Below are 16,945 nucleotides of genomic sequence, written 5' to 3'. Positions count from 1 at the left end.
GCCGCCTGTCTGGTTCTTCCACGCTGACGCCCAGCAGACGCTTCTGCCGCAGGGCAGTGAGATTCGCCATCTGCTGTGTTTGCGCGAGTGCACAGCTGCCAGGTCTCGCTTTCCCCCAGGTCATGTCGTGGAAATAATTAAAAATAAAGCGTCCCACCAACCCACACACCTGCCTCTCCAAGGCAGACAAGAAAACACGTTTTATCACGAACAGGCAGGAAAGCAGGATGTGAGGGGCAGTCACAGGCAGCCACTGGGAGATGCAGAGACGGGAAGAACCTCATTGTCTACAGGACCGAGCGGGCAGGGGTGACCATCACACACACACACGTTAGTTCTTATCCAGAAGAAAAGCAAAGCTTCTCCCGTGTTTGCAACAAGCAGGATGTTAACTCGTGCAGCAAAATTCCCACAGAGACAGGAGGCAGGACCCCCTCCCCCATCTCCTGGGGCCCCAAGAGGGACATTCCTGGGATGCCAAACCCGCAGGACGTCCTTCGACTTTTAAAGAGATTTGCATCGGTTTCAAGGAGACCTGAGAGCCCACAATTGTAGGTTTTCTAAAGGATGCTAATGGGGGGGGGGGTCTGTGTCCCTTTTGGCCCCATAGAAAAATTTTAATTAATTTTCTTCCTTAGATTTGTATTCGCCCTTAGAAGGGTTTTCTGAGCTATTGCCAAACTTCAGCATCAGGAATGATTGAAAAGAATGTCGACCCCTTTCCTTCCGAGCATCACAGGAAGGGGGTGTGTGCACTTTCCTCAGGACGGGAGAAAACTTTCTCTGTTTATACGACCCTGGTACAGACGCCCAGGGCCCCTCACTTCCTCACTGCTGCTCCCTCAGTGCCTGTGCCTCCCAAGCTTCCCTACCTGGCGTCTAACCCCGCCGTATGTGGAGAGGGAGTTTGGGTAGATGGTAGAATAATGTCCCCAAAGACGTCCACGTCCTGATCCCCGTTTGGGAGACAGAATAACGTCCCCAAAGATGTCCACGTCCTCGTCCCCCGACCCTGTAACGGCAGAAGGAATTTTCCAATCTGATCAGTTCCAGATGCTGAGCTGGGAGGTGATCCTGAGGGTCCGGGTGGCACCCGTCCTCACAGGCTCCTCATCAGGGGGAGGCAGTGGGGTCCGACGGCAGACGTGTCACGAGAGGAAGCCCGAGGTGGCTCCGCGCTGGCTGTGCACACGGAGGCTGGGGCCGTGGTGGCCCCGGAGCCGGAAAGGACAAGCACAGATCCTGCCCTGCTGCCTCCGGGAGCACCGCCCTGCCGACGCCTGGACTGCAGCCCGGGGACACCCGCGTGCGACTTGTGACCTGCAGACCTGGGGGAGGACAGTGTGGTCTGAGGCCACTGCTGTGGCGTCTGGTGGCAGCCCCGGGACCCCCACGCACAGAGCTGACAGGATGAGGGCCCGACTTCCCGTTCCCCCCAGAGGCCTGGGCGCCTGGCTGCGCTGAGCGGGATGGGACGCGGGTCCTGCAGCCCCGTCTGCCCCGCCAGCTGGAGGGGGACCGGGGTGGCCCCGTGGGCGCAGCACCGCCTTCTCCTCCAGGAGGGGTGACCCGGCCAGGACGCCCGCAGCCCCGGGGCTGGTTCCCGCGGGCCGACCCCGAGGGGCTTTGGAGAGACCCCAGGGGGCGGCGCAGTGTCCTCGTGCCCCGGGGTCCAGCCTGTCCGCTCGCTGTCCGGGCGGCCCTGGTATGAGCCTCCCTGGGCCCCTCAGCCGTCCTCTCGGGGGGACCCCTGTGGCGGGCCGCCCCACCCCCCACCCAGGTCCGGCCCCCAAGCTCCCCATCCGGGGGCACAGGAACCTGCAGAGGGTGGTCCCGGCCTCTCCTCCCGGAGCCCCCGATGCCCGGCGTCCCCTCCTCCTCCCTGAGGCCTCCAGGAGGCGGGCAAAGCCGCAGCCACAGCGGGCGACTGAGGGTCCAGACCCGCAAGCGGGGCCCAGGCCAAGCAGGGCCTCCACGAGGAGGACGAGGCAGGGATGGGGGGGGGGGTCTCCTGGCCCTGGAAGAGGGGTCAAGGTTCCGGTGCAGCTGGAGCTGGTTCGAGACCGCCCGCACCCCCACCGCACCCACTTGCCCCGCACCGGACTCTGCGAGACCCTCTTTCTACACCGGGGCCTCTCCCCTCCCCCACCCGGGCCCGCGGCGCCCGGAGGAGCCGGGGCCTGAGCACAGCCGTGTGGCCGGGGGGGGGGGGGGGGGCGGCCGCGGGAGGACGCAGGGGGTCTGGGCGGGAAGGTGCTGGGCGGCCCCACCGCGCGTCCGACGTGGGATGGTCCAGAGACGGCAGAGGGCGAGCGCGCGCAGCACCGTGCTGACCAGCGTTCACTCAACAAACGTTGGTTCGGCGCTTGCCGGGCGGCGCTGGCTGAAACGCTCGGCCGGGGTCCGAGCTCTTCCCGCGGGCGGGGTCCGAGCTCGCAGCCACCAGGCCGCCCCGCCAGCAGGATCCCTGGGGCGGAACGCGTCCCGCGAGTACGGAAGTCTCCAAAACTAATCTCTGAAACTAAAAGTCTTTGCTTCATGTCCCCACGGACAGACGGGCCCAAAATAGTACAAAACTCCAAACTCTGATCCCGTCCTTGTTTCCAGACATAAACGGAGGGGGGAAGAGGCACAACTCGGCTGTTTGTAAAAACTCTCAGTGACCAGAAAAGAGTGCGCCGTCGAGTCCACATCTCTGCGGATTATCGAGATGCCCCCAGAACGCCCGGTCGTTTAACGGGAACAAAAATCCGTAAACTGATCTGACTTTGCTGTGTTTTCATTTTTCTGCAGAATTAAGTGACTCCTTGAATCGTTCCTGACGGGGCTGCGAGACGATCAGCGAAAGGATTTACAGGGAAACGATCGCCACGATGTGACCCTCAGTATCAAACACATTCCTCCATCTGACTCAACCCCACGAGCACCAAGCCCAGTGGGTCGGTGCTGACCCTGCAGAGTCCGGGTCTGAGCAGCTGGCAGGATGGGATGCCCCCAGACAGAAAGTCCCCGAAACTGAGAAGGGGGAGCCGAGAAACCCCGTGGTCGCTGGAGAAAGGGGATGACTACGGTGTGGCAGAGGCCCAGGCCAGATGAGGAACAGATGCTGGGTCTCAGGGGCGCGTGAGTGACAGGCGGCCTCCCACCAGGGTCTGGAGGCGGCCCAGGCCTTCCCTGAGCTGGGGCCGGGGGAGCCGCCTGAGCAGGGCACAGGGGGCGCCACAGGGCTCCAAATGGGCCCTCGAAGCTGCCGGGACCTCGTTCTGCTGCTTGCAAAGCCCCAGGGGAGGGCGCCTCAGAGCCTCTCGCGGCGGCCCAGCCAGACTGGACCTGGGAGAACTGACCCCAAATCCCAGTCGTTCCTCCCTGAGGACGGCCGCGTGGTCAGCTCCAATCATCAGCATGTTCATGGAATCCACCCCAAATACAGGCCGAAGGACAGTGAGGCCAGGCGCCACCCGTGGGGACGCCCTGAGTCAGGAGGAGGTTGAGGGACTGGCCCCGGCTGCCCAGACTCCGCTCGCCTCCCCATGTGCAGCCCAAACGGCCGTAGAAAGGAAGACAAAGGGCGAATCTTGGTGGCACACGCTTGACGAGCTGGGGGAAGGACACGGTCAGCACGGGAGCAGCTTCTCGTTGAGCCGGATGACGTCGCTGATGAAGCTGTCCGCACCCACAAAGTCGCCCGCGATGACGTTGGTGCAGCGCGCACCCGGCCCGGGGCTCTGCTCGCGGACCCAGGCGGTCAGGTAGGCCAGGTGCGGGAGCGTCATCTTCCTGAGGGACCCGGCTGGGTGCACAAGGACGTACTCCAGGTTCTCTGTCAGGTTGATGCCCGCCACGAACAGCCCGCCTGAAACAGGACAGGGAGAGAGGGGTCCCCGGTGCTGCGGGCGTCCCGGCCACACGGTGCGCCACCGCTCCCTCCCTGTTCTCGTGCTCAGAGCTTCAATCCACACGGACATGAGGGTTCTGACAGCACAGCTCAACTAAGGGGTCAAGTTCACTGAACTTCTCCTCTTACAGAGGATGGCGGGTGGAATAACGTCCCCAAAGACGTCCACGCCCTCCTCCCCGGAACCTGTGAACATGTGACTCTACGTGGCAAAGGGGACTTTGAGATGTGATCCAGTTCAGGATGCTGAGATGGGAGACTCCGTCACAAGCCGCCTGCTCCTCGGGCTGCCCCTGAGCTGCCTTTCCTGAGGACACAAATCTCACGCTACGGAAATGCGGCTTCATGGGAACTGGGGCCAAAAGCACCGCTGAGCGTCTGAGCATCACCCGCGAGTTATTCATGGCGTGTTTGCAGAAAAGGGCAGATTTCCTTACAAAAGCTCACAAACCCTGAGACCAGGGAGGAGAACCCGCAGCAAGGGGCCGGATAGTGGCATCCTCAGACGGACACAGGGGCCCCGCGAATCCACGCGGCCGTCACGCGGAGCTGAGGCAGGACCCGGCGGGGGTCTGAGCCTGCACTGCCCAGACTCCACCCAGTGTGTGTGCACGTGGAGGTGTGTGTGTGGACACGTGTGCGCATGTGTGCAGTGTACATGTATCTCAATCATCTGTTTACACTCATGCATATGTCCCAGGCGTGTGCGTGTACACATCCAATATTACACACGTGTGCACCCGTGTTTGTATGAAAGCAGCCTGGTGCCCACAGCACACGAGGACGTTGCCCCCACCTGGGCGGCCGCAGCTCTTCATGTGCTCCAGGTAGCGCACCAGCTCCGTGGGCTTTGCCTGGTCGGCCCACCAGTAGGGGAGCCCCGGCCACAGCTCGCGGTGCCGGCTCAGCATGCGCTCGTCCTCGTACGACAGGAGGACCTGCTGGCCCCGCGCCCACAGCTGACGCAGCGTCGGCACCTCCTGAGGGGGAGATAGGGACCTGTGTGAGAGACAGAGACGGGGAGACGCTGGGCGTCTGTAGAGACAGAGACTGGAGACGCTGGGGCGTCTGTAGAGACAGACGGGAGACGCTGGGGTGTCTGTGAGAGGACACAGTGATGACCCGCCGTCCCGGTCAGGTCAGGTTGCGGCCCCGGCTCACCCCTCGCGGACACAGCATGTCCCCGAAGATGTTCCTGACGCAGGCGACCAGGTACTCGTGCAGCTCCTCCGTCAGCCCCTCGAAGTCCCTGCAGGCCAGGATGACCACCTCGCGCGGGTGTCTCTCCAGCCACTCCGAGATCTCGGTGAGCGTGTCCTGGGGGGGAGGGCGCGTCAGGGGACAAGGACGCTCCCGCGGGCGTCCCTGCGCAAACTCCGACAGATGGGCCCCTCCCAGACAAGCAAACACACAAAGCTTGGGGAACGCAGCCGCGCACAAGACACAGCCGCGCCGCCTGCCCTCGCTCCGGGGGGAAGCGTGCGTGCGTGCGTGCGTGCGTTTGCACTTGCGTCCGTGCGTGCGTGCGCGTGCGCTTGTGCAGGCGTGTGTGTGTGCGTGCTCGCTGTGGACGCGGCACAGTGTGTGCAGGGGTGAGTCCTGGAGGCTCCGGGCGCGGGTGGGCAGCGGGTGACGGAGGCGTGCGCGCCCGCGGAGGCCGCTCCAGCGCCGAGGCCCGGGGGCTGCGGGGGGCGCTCGCGAGTCCGAGGCCAGACAGACGGCACAGCGCCGCCGCCAGACCTTGGAAACGCCGTCGAGCAGCCGCGAGGAGGAGACGGAGACGCGCCATCGGGCAGGAGGCCGAGTCGGGACCCACCTCACTCGGACCCAGCGGCCCGGAGGGGTGGGGGGCGGTGCGAACCCAGCCGCGCAGGCTGGTGCGGAACTCGCGGGGACGCCCCGGCCGGCCGTACCTCCACCAGCGCCGTGGTGTAGACGAAGTGCACGAAGTGCAGGTTCCTCCGGGAGCCCTCGGGCACGTGCGCCACGCGCAGGTCCAGGTAGCGCACGCCCGCGTCCAGCTGCTTCGTGACGTCCAGCGCCTGCGGACGGACGCCCGTCAGCTCTGCCGCCACGGCCGGAGCTCCCAGCGCGACTCGCACCCGCCTCGTGCGGCCGGGACGCCACCCCAGGGCCGCAGCGCTGACCCCGGGTCGGACCGAGCTGTGTGTCGGTGCCCCGCGGGTCGGGCAGCGCCCGTCCTCCACCGGGGAAGCCGCTCGGTCCTCCCCATCCCTGCAGCCAACGCCCCTCAGCCCTGACCCCGCTCTCCGATGTCCCCGCGAGGGCCCGCCCCCTCCTCCCGGGGGAAGCCCCTCGGGGCTCAGCAGCCCGGGCCGGCCTCCCAGCACCCAGAGACCCAGCACCGAGGGACCCGCTCTGAGGACCCAGCTCTGAGGCACCAGCACCGAGGGACCCGCTCCGAGGGACCCAGCGTTGTGAGCACCCCCCGCGCTGCTGTGACCTGCTCCCGTCCCGCGGGGCCTGAGGTGGCCGTTGTGACACAATTGGGAATGTGGTTCCCTGACATTCCAGCGCACGCCCTCCACCCCTGCGCGTCCCACACGGGTTCCGGCCACCCCAGTGATGACACCGCAGCTGGGAGCCCAGCAATCACGCAGGACAAGCCGAGCTGGAAGGGCGGCCGCTCGGAGCCCGTGGCCCGGGTGGGCGGGGGAGGGGGCTGGGGTCGGCCGGTTCCCCCTTGGGCCCCGCCTTCCTTCCGGCCAGCACCTGGCTCCCTTTCCTGACACCCTGGTGCCCATGTGTGCACGGTGACGGGACCACAGCAGTGGGTGCCCCTGCCCCGCAGCCTGGGCCACCTGAGCGACTCCGGGGGCCCTTCCTCTCCTCCCCCTCCCAGCTGCTCACGTCCCTAAACCCCCTGATCCGTACGAGGGAAGGGCTGAGGACCAGGGATGTGAGGCGACCCCATTCAAGGAGAGGCTTAATTCCGAACACACGGGCAGAGACGGTGCCCTCACTCCGTCTCCTGGAGCATCGAGTGGAAAAACGCTGTAGTAGATAAGTTTTTCTCCAACTTTCTCAAGCGTGTGCACATCTGAACAAGCCTCTGGACCATTCTACAGCTCAGGAATGTGTCCTCCAGGGTGGGGAGCGTCTCTGACATGCGGTCCAGGAAGGAGACGCCTGTCTCCTGGGACGAGAGGGCTTGGCTCCCAATTGTTAACCCACGTCATTAATAAAAACATGGGAAGTCAGTGACTGTTTACCTTAGAACATGATGGGACGCGTGTTCTGCTTAGCTACGTGCAAGGTGGAGCTCCGTCTGCCTCTGCACTCTGCAGTGGCTGCCTGTGACACACATCACGCCTGGTCCCTTCCTTGGTCACTAGTGAACCCCGTTCTTTCTCCCTGACCTCTGTGGGGGTGGGGCTTTCTGGGCTGGAGAAGGTTTGTGTTCCATTCCATTTCTCCTTCACGGTTACAGGTGCCCACCCAGCCAGGATGGCGCTGGTCAGGAGCCCACTTGACATGTGCAGACCCTCACCTGGGTGACGGACCACTTGAGCACCATGGGCCGGGTGACGCACGGCAGGAGCTTGCCCAGAAGCTGCAGCAGCCAGGACTGGCTGTGGGAAATGGGGGACCTCTTGTTCAGGCAGTAGGTCATCGTGTCGTGGCTCCCTGCGGTGACACCAAGGGGACAGTCACCCACCAGCCCCTCCTCCCCCCTGTGCTCAGAGCCGCACACGGGGACGGTGCACACAGGGGGTGGGTGATGGCCACCAAACCCACTCCCAGGACCTGTGTGGAAACAGGGTCTTTGCATGGGTGATGAAGGGAAGGATGGAGAGCAGGGCTTCCTGGAGGAGGCGGCCCTGAATCAAGGATGGAGAGGAGGGCTTCCTAGAGGAGGCGGCCCTGAATCCAAGGACAGCGTCCTCCTCAGAGACAGAAGAGGAGACGCAGACGCAGAGGAGCAGCCCCGTGAGGACGGAGGCAGAGACGGGAGGGAGGCGGCCACCAGCCCAGGGACCCTGGAGCCCCGGACGCCGGAAGAGGCAGGAGGGACCCTCCCCTGGAGCCTCCGGAGGGAGCGTGGCCCTGCGACCCTTGACCCCAGACTCCAGGCTCCAGGACGGGGGAGGACGGATCCCAGGGGTTTAAGCTCCCAGCTTGTGGTCATTTGTCACAGCCGCCCCAGGACAGTCACACACCTGGGAACTCATGTTAATTGCAGAAAAATGAGGAAAATATAGACAAGTAAAAACATTAAAATCCTCTATTGTCATTGTCATTATATGTTTTTTATATGTTACATATTTATATATTTTAAATATGATATATATGGGTCCATTTATACATGGGGATGACCCATGTTACTTTGTTATCTATTCTTTCTCAGATACTTCAAACAGGACCGAATCACGCAGGTTTTTGTCTGCTGTTTCACTCACACATTACTCGCATTTTGTGCAGCAGTCAGTCCGGAGCCTTCATCTGTTCTAACGCCCGTGTCCACCGCACTGACGTGGCCGCATGTGCACCTGACAGCATCCCGGGCGTGAGGGCTGGCGTCTCCCATGGAGGCAGCCTCGCTGTGAGCACGTGGGTGTGTGTGGTTCGCACACCCACGGAGCCCCCCTTGCAGATGGAGCCTTGAAGTAGACTGTGGGGGCGCGGGAGGAGCCCACTGTGCAGCCCTCAGCCCTCTGCCGGCGTCCCGAGTCTCTCCCACCGGAGCGGACCCTGCGGCCGCCCCCCAGGCCCCTTGGCACCAACACTCCCAGCTTTGCTGGTCGCTCTGGACGCTGCGTCACTGAGTTCATCCCATGGGCCACCCCTGGTGATGTCCCAGTCGTCAGGGTTTCTCCTCAGAATTGTCCGTCCGGCTCGGCGGCTTTCTGCTGGGGAGCACATGCCATTGGCCAATTCCTAACCCTCCCCATGTGGACACAGCAGCCCTGGCCTGTTGTGCATGATGTGCGTGTGGATGTGGTTTTCTGGTTCCTCATGGGCTGGGTGTCCTGGGACGAGATCGGCATGTGGGGGGCAGTGGGGATTGCTCTGGGAAGAGCCAGGGCGAGGGCAGAGGGAGGCGCCCGTCCCGGGGGCTCCATCGTCTGCATCCCCTCGTGGGGGCAGGTGGCCTCTGGGGAGGACGTGAGAGGAGTTCCCTCAGGTGAGGCAGTTCCCCAGGAGGGACTCACCATGCAGGATCCACCGTCTGGGTGGCTGTGCAAGGGTCCTGGGGCCCCGGTAACAAAGCCCCACAAACTAGGCAGCTTCAAACAACAGAGACGTGTTACCCATTCCAGAGGCCAGAAATTGGACACGGTCTGAAGTCTAAGTGTGGGCCAGGCAGGTTCCTTCCGGGGGGTCCGAGGGGACTGTCTCCTGTCTTCTCCAGTGTTTTGGGGGCCACCTCCTGGGCTCGGGCCCTTCCTTCTCCTGCACAGCTTGCAGCACAGAATCTTGCTCCTGCCTCCTCTGTGACCTTCCTGCCTCCCTCCCACGAGGACCCTTGAGGCCACGCTGAGCCCCAAATAATCCAAAGAGATCCCCCACCTCAAGACCCTGAAGGAACCAACTTCTGCAAAGACCCTTTTGTCATGAGACAAACGTATCCACAGCTTCCGGGGACAAGGGTGCGGGCGTCTTTGGGGCCGTGTCCTGCCTGCCGCGCGGGGACGAGGACGTGGCAACATCTTGAGGACGCTGTTCGGCTCCGTTACGGGGTTTACTGTCCTCAGCGTTTAAGTTTCTTAATGAGGGGAGACCTCAATGTCTGTTTAGGAGTCGAGTCTGCCCGCCTTTTCCTCCCCAGCTCCTGCGCTTGGGGTGTTCCTCAGGAAAGCTAGTATCTGGGCCTGTTTACCTGTCTCTTCCGACAGAACTGTGTGGTTTATGTTTTCACTTAAATCTCTGAACATTCTGTGACACGTCTGCCTGTAAAACACGAGCTGGCGTCTCGCCTGATCCCCCCTCCACATTATTAGCCACCTGGAGCCTCTTCACCGTCGGGGGAACCCTGTGTGCGCAGATGTGAAACGCCTCCTCGTTTATAAGACGTTACATTCTCAGAGTTGCAGCCACTTTTGAATTCAATGTTCGGATCCACCGACCTGGAGCGTCACCGACAGCGGGTCTGGACGGTGAGGGGAGCTTCACAAACGCCCCGTGTCATCTGTGTGTGAAATCTGCACGTCACCACTGAACACAGCAGAGCCGGTCTGCTCTCCCTTCTCAGACGCTCTGACGCCGGCACCGCCTTCGTCCCGGCGGACGGGCGGGAAGGGGCGATTCTGTCGACCTGGAGGCGCATCTCTCGTTCATTCCGTCGCGTCCTCGTCCCGACTCCCGACCGGAGGCTCCGTTTTCCTTCATCTGCAGCCGGCAAATCGTCCCACTTGCCTCACGCGTTTCACATTTTACTGTTTCTGTAAACGGCGGGTGTTTCCATTTCCTGTTCTGACGGGTCGACTCGGCCACGAACAGCGTCTTCTGGATTCTCACGCGTGGACGACACCTCTCGGTCTGGTCGTGCGGTCGGCGGCCTCGTCTCTGCTCTGACGCCGGCTGGGCCTTGTTCATGAACACGCCCGCAGGTGCCCAACTCCGTGCCCTCGCGACGCCCCGGTGGCCGGTCGTCCTGGTGGGAGGGACCTGGGCCCGGGAAGGACGCCTCAGCCCGGGCCTGGCAGGCAGAGACGGCGAGGTGAAGGGAGCCGGACCCCCAGGAAGAAGCAGCCGCCGGCCGGCAGGGCTGCAAGGAGGGTCCCAAGGTGCATCGAATGCTGAGCTGGGACCCCAGCCGGGCTCGCCTGCCTCCGCCGCGTCCCCGCACGCCCGGCACCTGACCCTCCACCCCACACGGGGACTGGGGCCTTCGGTGGTGAGGTGATCGGGGCGGGAGTGTCCAGGGGCAGCTGTGACGAAGGAGCGCAAACCGGGGCTTAAACCACAGAATTCACCCTCCCCGTCCCGGAGGCCAGAGTCTGAGATGAAGCTGCTCACGTGTGTGCGTGTTCGTGTGTGGTTGGTGGAGCCCAGCCCACAGCCAGCACCCCGGCCACAGAGCCGCTCACCCGGGATGGAGAGGTGGTGCAGGGGCACGTCCCAGAGCCGCGGGCACAGCGCCGACATCCAGTCCGCGTTCACGGGGCGTGGCAGGCTCCCGCCGCCGCCAGGTGCGCTCAGCTGCCCGCCCATCGAGGAGCCCGCACGACTGACCTGCGAAACGACACAGGGTTTGCACAGCGGAAAAAAGGGGAGCCCGGAACACACTGTAGACAGAGAGAGACAGAGACGGAGAGATGGAGAGAGACAGAGAGAAGGAGAGACACAGAGACAGAGAGATGGAGACAGAGACACAGAGATTGGGGGAAGAGACAGAGACAGAGGGTCAGAGCGGCCCAGGAGCCCCAGGCCCCCTCGCCTGGGTGGCTGCAGCAGGTGTCTTGCCCCCAGGGACCCCTCACCCCGGGTCAGGCACTAACCCCCGGGACTGTGTCCAGGGGCTCAGAGGTGAGTCTGCGGGGTGTCAGCCGTGGGGTCTTCAACCCCGGGGGTGGAGCCGAGGGCCCCGGGCAGCACCCCCGACCCCGTGGGGAGTTGGGCTCTGGGCAGGAACCGTGTCCGAGTGGCTCCCAGACTCCACACGGGCAGACGATCTGCAGCATGAACGCCTAGACCCGAGCTCCCCCAGGTGACCCGTCTCCACGGCCCTAAATCTGTCCTCAGTGGATGCAGACGATGGTCGAGCGAACACTTGGGACAGGGAGGCAGCTCCTTGTCAGACCCTCACTTCCCGGGGGAGCACAAGGCTCGCGGACGGTTACGAATCTCAACGACCTACAGCGACCTGCAACTGCCTACGACCAGCTACAATGACCAACTGTGACCTACAACCACCTACAATGACCTCCATCTGCCTGCAATGATCTACAGCTGTCTACAGCCACCTACAAACACCTGTAACCACCTACAAGGGCTACAACCGCCTACAGCGACCTCCCGCTCACGGTCCTCGGGCGGACTGGGCCCAGGATTCCCACGCAGAAGCCCGGAACGGGCTGTACGTGGAGACAGGTCTCTAAGGACGGGATGAAGGTAAACTGACGCCATGGGGGCGGGTCCTGACCCCACACGCTGGTGTCCTTACAAGAAACGGACATGAGAACACACACCGCAGGGAGCCCACCGGGGGCCACATGGCGTGACCACAGGTCCCTTGCCCGTGTGCCCAGCCCCTTGGCCCCGGTCCCCTGACCCTGTCATGGCTGGGCCCGCGTGTGCGGCCTCGGACAGGACCCCGCAGGGTCAGTGCAGGAACGGTGCCTCCCGCTGAGACCCTAAGCTGCCTGGACCCTAAGCTGCCGGCGAGCCCCGGCCCTCACTGGGCTGCAGGCCGCAGGGAGGGTGAGCCCCCCAGACCCTCAGCATCGGGGTCCAGCCCAGAACAACCCCAGGCTCCCCGGTGAGAAGGCAACCGCTCCCGAGGCCACGCCGGACACCGTCCGTCCCCTCTGGTCTGCACACGGCCGCGCCCCGGCCTGGGTTCTGCTGTCCCCCCAGCGCCGTGCACGACCCCAGGCGGGTCCCGTGGACTGAAGGCAGCTGAGCCACGCGGCACCCCATCCCCTGCAGGGGCCTCGGGCATGGACATGCGGGTGCGCTGACGTCCGGGGACCACCGCACCCCCAGCGAAGCACGGACTGTCCTCAGCTCCAAGCACCCGTGTGCAAGGAGGGACCAGCCAAGCATGCCAGCCCTGCACTGCGATCCCTGGGACCCCAAGCTCACTTCCGGCCTGTGCCTCTGTTTCCCCACTTGCAACGGGGACGGTGGCCCCCGACAGTATCGAAGGTCACCTGAGGGTCAGGGACACACTCACACCCCTGTGTCTGCGAGAAGCTTCCTGCGAGGGCCCTTCCCCTGAGACCCAGAGGAGACCCCGGCCCCCGTCCACCGTCAAGGCCGCATGGACCCCGTTCCCAGACCGGCTCCAGGCCGTGCACCGGACCCCAAAGCACTCGCCACGACGAAAGCCTGTCCCACCAGCCTCAGAGCAAGGGCGGCCACTGCCACGTCCTCCATCTCCACCCCAGAGCTGACCACAGCACCCCAGCCTCCAGCAGACGCCGCCTCAGGGTGCCGGAGTCCACAGGCCCTCTGTCCACCACCCAGGCCGGCCCCCCTGCCCCGCCCACACCCCTGGCACTGGTTTACTGTCTCCACAGAAACCCCTTTACCCACCTGTTCACAGGTTAACAGAGCTGGGCTGGGGAGTTGTCTTTATTGTGTAGTCCCCCCTCTACAGTAAGAGTCCCATCTACTGTCACAATTCCCCTCTACAGAAAGAGTCCACCTCTATGATCACAGTTCCCCTCTCTTGTCACAGTCCCCCTCTACAGTAATAGCTCCCCTCTACTGTCACAGTTCCCCATACAGTATGTTCTCCTCTAATGGCACATTCCCCCACTACAATAGTCGTCTCCGTCTGTTATCATGGTCCCCCCTCCACAGTAACAGTCCTCCTGTATTATCAGAGTTCGCCCTCTACAGTAATAGTCCTCCATTGCCACAGCCCACCCTCTACAGCAACAGTCCTGTGTTCGCCAATGATCAGAGAAAAATGGTGCCCGCCGTGGGGGCGCAGGCCCTGCCCCCGCAGCCGTCCCCCGACCCCCGGTGGCCAGGGCTGGGTCGCTGCCCTCCGGTCTCTGGTTTCAGGGGCCAGAGCAGGTGCGTCTCCGCACCTGAGCGCGGACCCCGAGCCGCCAGGTGGCCCCGCTCCCGGCGCAGCTCCACGGGCGGCGGCGCCTCGGCGGGGACCCTGGGCCCGCCCCGCCCCGCCCCCGGAGCCCGGGCTGTGGTCCCCGCGTCGTCGGCGCCCGGCGGACCGGTTTCCGCAGGACGGCTCAGGCCCAGCCCGCGCAGCCCTGGCCGGGGCCGCGGCCTCCCCGACCCCGACCCCGACCCCGACCCCCGGGCTCCCCTCTCCCGACCCCGCGGGCTCCCCTCCCCCTCCCCCGACCCCGCGGCCTCCCCGACCCCGACCCCGACCCCGACCCCCGGGCTCCCCTCTCCCGACCCCGCGGGCTCCCCTCCCCCTCCCCCGACCCCGCGGCCTCCCCGACCCCGACCCCGACCCCGACCCCCGGGCTCCCCTCTCCCGACCCCGCGGGCTCCCCTCCCCCTCCCCCGACCCCGCGGGCTCCCCGACCCCTCCCCCTCCCCCGACCCTGCGGGCTCCCCTCCCCCGACCCCGACCCCGCGGGCTCCCCTCCCCCTCCCCCGACCCCGCGGCCTCCCCGACCCCGACCCCGACCCCGACCCCCGGGCTCCCCTCTCCCGACCCCGCGGGCTCCCCTCCCCCTCCCCCGACCCCGCGGCCTCCCCGACCCCGACCCCGACCCCGACCCCCGGGCTCCCCTCTCCCGACCCCGCGGGCTCCCCTCCCCCTCCCCCGACCCCGCGGCCTCCCCGACCCCGACCCCGACCCCGACCCCGGGGCTCCCCTCTCCCGACCCCGCGGGCTCCCCTCCCCCTCCCCCGACCCCGCGGCCTCCCCGACCCCGACCCCGACCCCGACCCCCGGGCTCCCCTCTCCCGACCCCGCGGGCTCCCCTCCCCCTCTCCCGACCCCGCGGCCTCCCCGACCCCGACCCCGACCCCGACCCCCGGGCTCCCCTCTCCCGACCCCGCGGGCTCCCCTCCCCCTCCCCCGACCCCGCGGGCTCCCCGACCCCTCCCCCTCCCCCGACCCTGCGGGCTCCCCTCCCCCGACCCCGACCCCGCGGGCTCCCCTCCCCCTCCCCCGACCCCGCGGCCTCCCCGACCCCGACCCCGACCCCGACCCCCGGGCTCCCCTCTCCCGACCCCGCGGGCTCCCCTCCCCCTCCCCCGACCCCGCGGCCTCCCCGACCCCGACCCCGACCCCGACCCCCGGGCTCCCCTCTCCCGACCCCGCGGGCTCCCCTCCCCCTCCCCCGACCCCGCGGGCTCCCCGACCCCTCCCCCTCCCCCGACCCTGCGGGCTCCCCTCCCCCGACCCCGACCCCGCGGGCTCCCCTCCCCCGACCCCGACCCCGCGGGCTCCCCTCCCCCGACCCCGACCCCGCGGGCTCCCCTCCCCCGACCCCGACCCCGCGGGCTCCCCTCCCCCGACCCCGACCCCGCGGGCTCCCCGACCCCGACCCCGAGGGCTCCCCTCCCCCGACCCCGACCCCGCGGGCTCCCCGACCCCGACCCCGACCCCGCGGGCTCCCCTCCCCCGACCCCGACCCCGCGGGCTCCCCTCCCCCGACCCCGACCCCGCGGGCTCCCCTCCCCCGACCCCGAGGGCTCCCCTCCCCCGACCCCGACCCCGCGGGCTCCCCGACCCCGACCCCGACCCCGACCCCGCGGGCGGCCCGGCCCCAGGCGGGCGGGAGGCGGGAGGCGGGACGGCGGAGCGGCGCTCGGGCCGCGGCTCCCGGGCAACCGACGCCGGACGGGCCGCGGCCGCCCGCCCACTTCCCTGCGGCCCCGCACGCGGCCGGCCCAGCGGGTGAGGACGGACCGACCCGGTCAGCCCGGCCTCCCGCCCACGCGGCCGGCGGCACAGACGGGGGGGTTGTCCACCCCGCGAGCCGCAGCCCCGACACGGCGCCCCCGGTTCTGCGCCCACGGGGTCCCCGCCCTCCGCGGCGCCCCGGGGGCAGGAGGAACCGGGGACGCCCCCGCCCCACGCGGGCCCGGCCTCCCGGGACCCTGCACTCGGACAGACGGACAGACGGAGGGGCGCTCACACCGCGCAGCCGTCTCTCCGCAGCAGCTCCCGCCTCGTCCTCCGCTCCCGGGCGGCGCTCGCGCTTCCGAAAACACTGGCGGCGCCGCGATTGGGGGCGGGCACGGCCTCCCGCGGGGGGAGCCGCCTCCGGACGTCGGCTCCGCCCAGACGGCGCCCAGCGCCAGGGCGGGACCGCGCGCCGGGAACCCGGCCCTCGCCCGGACCTCAGGACGGCCCGAGTGGGACAGGGGGTCAGAGGTCAGAGGACGGGGACCTCAGGACGGCCCGAGTGGGACACGGGGTCAGAGGTCAGAGGACGGGGACCTCAGGACGGCCTGAGTGGGACACGGGGTCAGAGGTCAGAGGACGGGACGTCAGGACGGCCTGAGTGTGACCAGCGAGTCGGTGGTCAGCGAACGGGGATGTGACAATGACCTGACTGTCTGGCGGCGCTCTGGCCGCAGTCCACCCTTGCGGTCACTCCGGACCCGGGTCCGCAGCTAACCAAACCGTCCTCGAGCTCCGGCTGCGTCACCTCCAGGCGCCCGCGCGTGACCTCTGAGCGCTCGGCCAGCGGGCTGACCTGCGGGCTCTCCTGCAGCGTCCGGCCCTCCCAGCCCCGAGCGGCGCTTGGCCTGGCCCTGACCTGGGTGTGTCGGCCCCCGAGGGTGGAAGGGCGTGTCCGGGGCACGTGCACACCTGCGGACACGCCCACCCCGGCCCTGACGCCCAGGTGACCACGAGCCCGGGAGGGTCAGTCCCGCGCCCCCTCCCCCATCCGCGCCGTCCTCTCACAAGGAGCCCGTGCGCCGCCTCTCCCGCGCTGGCTGCAGACCGGTCGGGACCCGAGTGGACAGGCGGCTCAGAGGGCTGCCTGGGGCCAGCACGTGCGCCGGACGCTCCATGGCGGCCTCTCTGCTCTGTTCCGGCAGCTCCCTGCCTCCCTCGGTCACTGGCCACAGGTGGCCTCGGGGCCAGCGGTTGTCTACGCGGACGTCGACTCAGTGCCACCGCGACCCATGGCTTCGCTTTCCCTCCTCCCGACTCAGGTCCCTCGGCTCCCTCCCTCCTCCTCCCTCCCTCCTTCCTCCATCAAGACCCAGCTCCCCCCGCAGCCCCTCCCTGGCCCCGTTCTCCCCGTGTCCCTCCACAGCCCAGACCCCAGGTGAGGTCTGTAAAACGGGCCCCGAACTCCTGCGACCTTGACACCCAACCCCGCACCCCCATCCGGGGTACCGCTGCCTGCAGACTAGACCCCGCCCCTTGCCCAGGCTCTGACTGCCGTCCACTCGCCGTCCCGCGCTCAAGCC

At 66.8% G+C, this 16,945-nt stretch overlaps 1 protein-coding gene across 7 annotated transcripts; it reads right to left on the bottom strand.

The window, feature by feature from the left end:
• Window positions 1-2,763: 2,763 nt before the first annotated feature.
• On the bottom strand, window positions 2,764-15,813 carry PLCXD1 (phosphatidylinositol specific phospholipase C X domain containing 1). 7 transcript variants are annotated; one of them, XM_070502962.1, is made up of 7 exons: window positions 15,657-15,813; window positions 10,948-11,092; window positions 7,407-7,543; window positions 5,809-5,937; window positions 5,057-5,212; window positions 4,692-4,894; window positions 2,764-3,853 (listed from the first exon to the last, which is right to left on the bottom strand). In XM_070502962.1, the coding sequence occupies exons 2-7, from the start codon at window positions 11,069-11,071 to the stop codon at window positions 3,385-3,387; spliced, it is 1,218 nt and encodes a 405-aa protein (XP_070359063.1). In that variant the 5' UTR covers window positions 11,072-11,092; window positions 15,657-15,813; the 3' UTR covers window positions 2,764-3,384. The 7 variants fall into 7 exon arrangements, with proteins under 7 accessions (XP_070359063.1, XP_044624200.1, XP_070359061.1 ...); XM_044768265.2 differs by having other exon boundaries at window positions 4,692-4,875; window positions 15,657-15,812; XM_070502960.1 differs by lacking the exon at window positions 15,657-15,813 and adding an exon at window positions 11,359-13,795.
• Between the last annotated feature and the right edge of the window lie 1,132 nt (window positions 15,814-16,945).

Source organism: Equus asinus, chromosome X (genome assembly GCF_041296235.1).
Source record: "Equus asinus isolate D_3611 breed Donkey chromosome X, EquAss-T2T_v2, whole genome shotgun sequence".
Lineage (NCBI taxonomy): Eukaryota > Metazoa > Chordata > Mammalia > Perissodactyla > Equidae > Equus > Equus asinus.
This window is presented reverse-complemented; position numbering and strand designations above follow the sequence as displayed.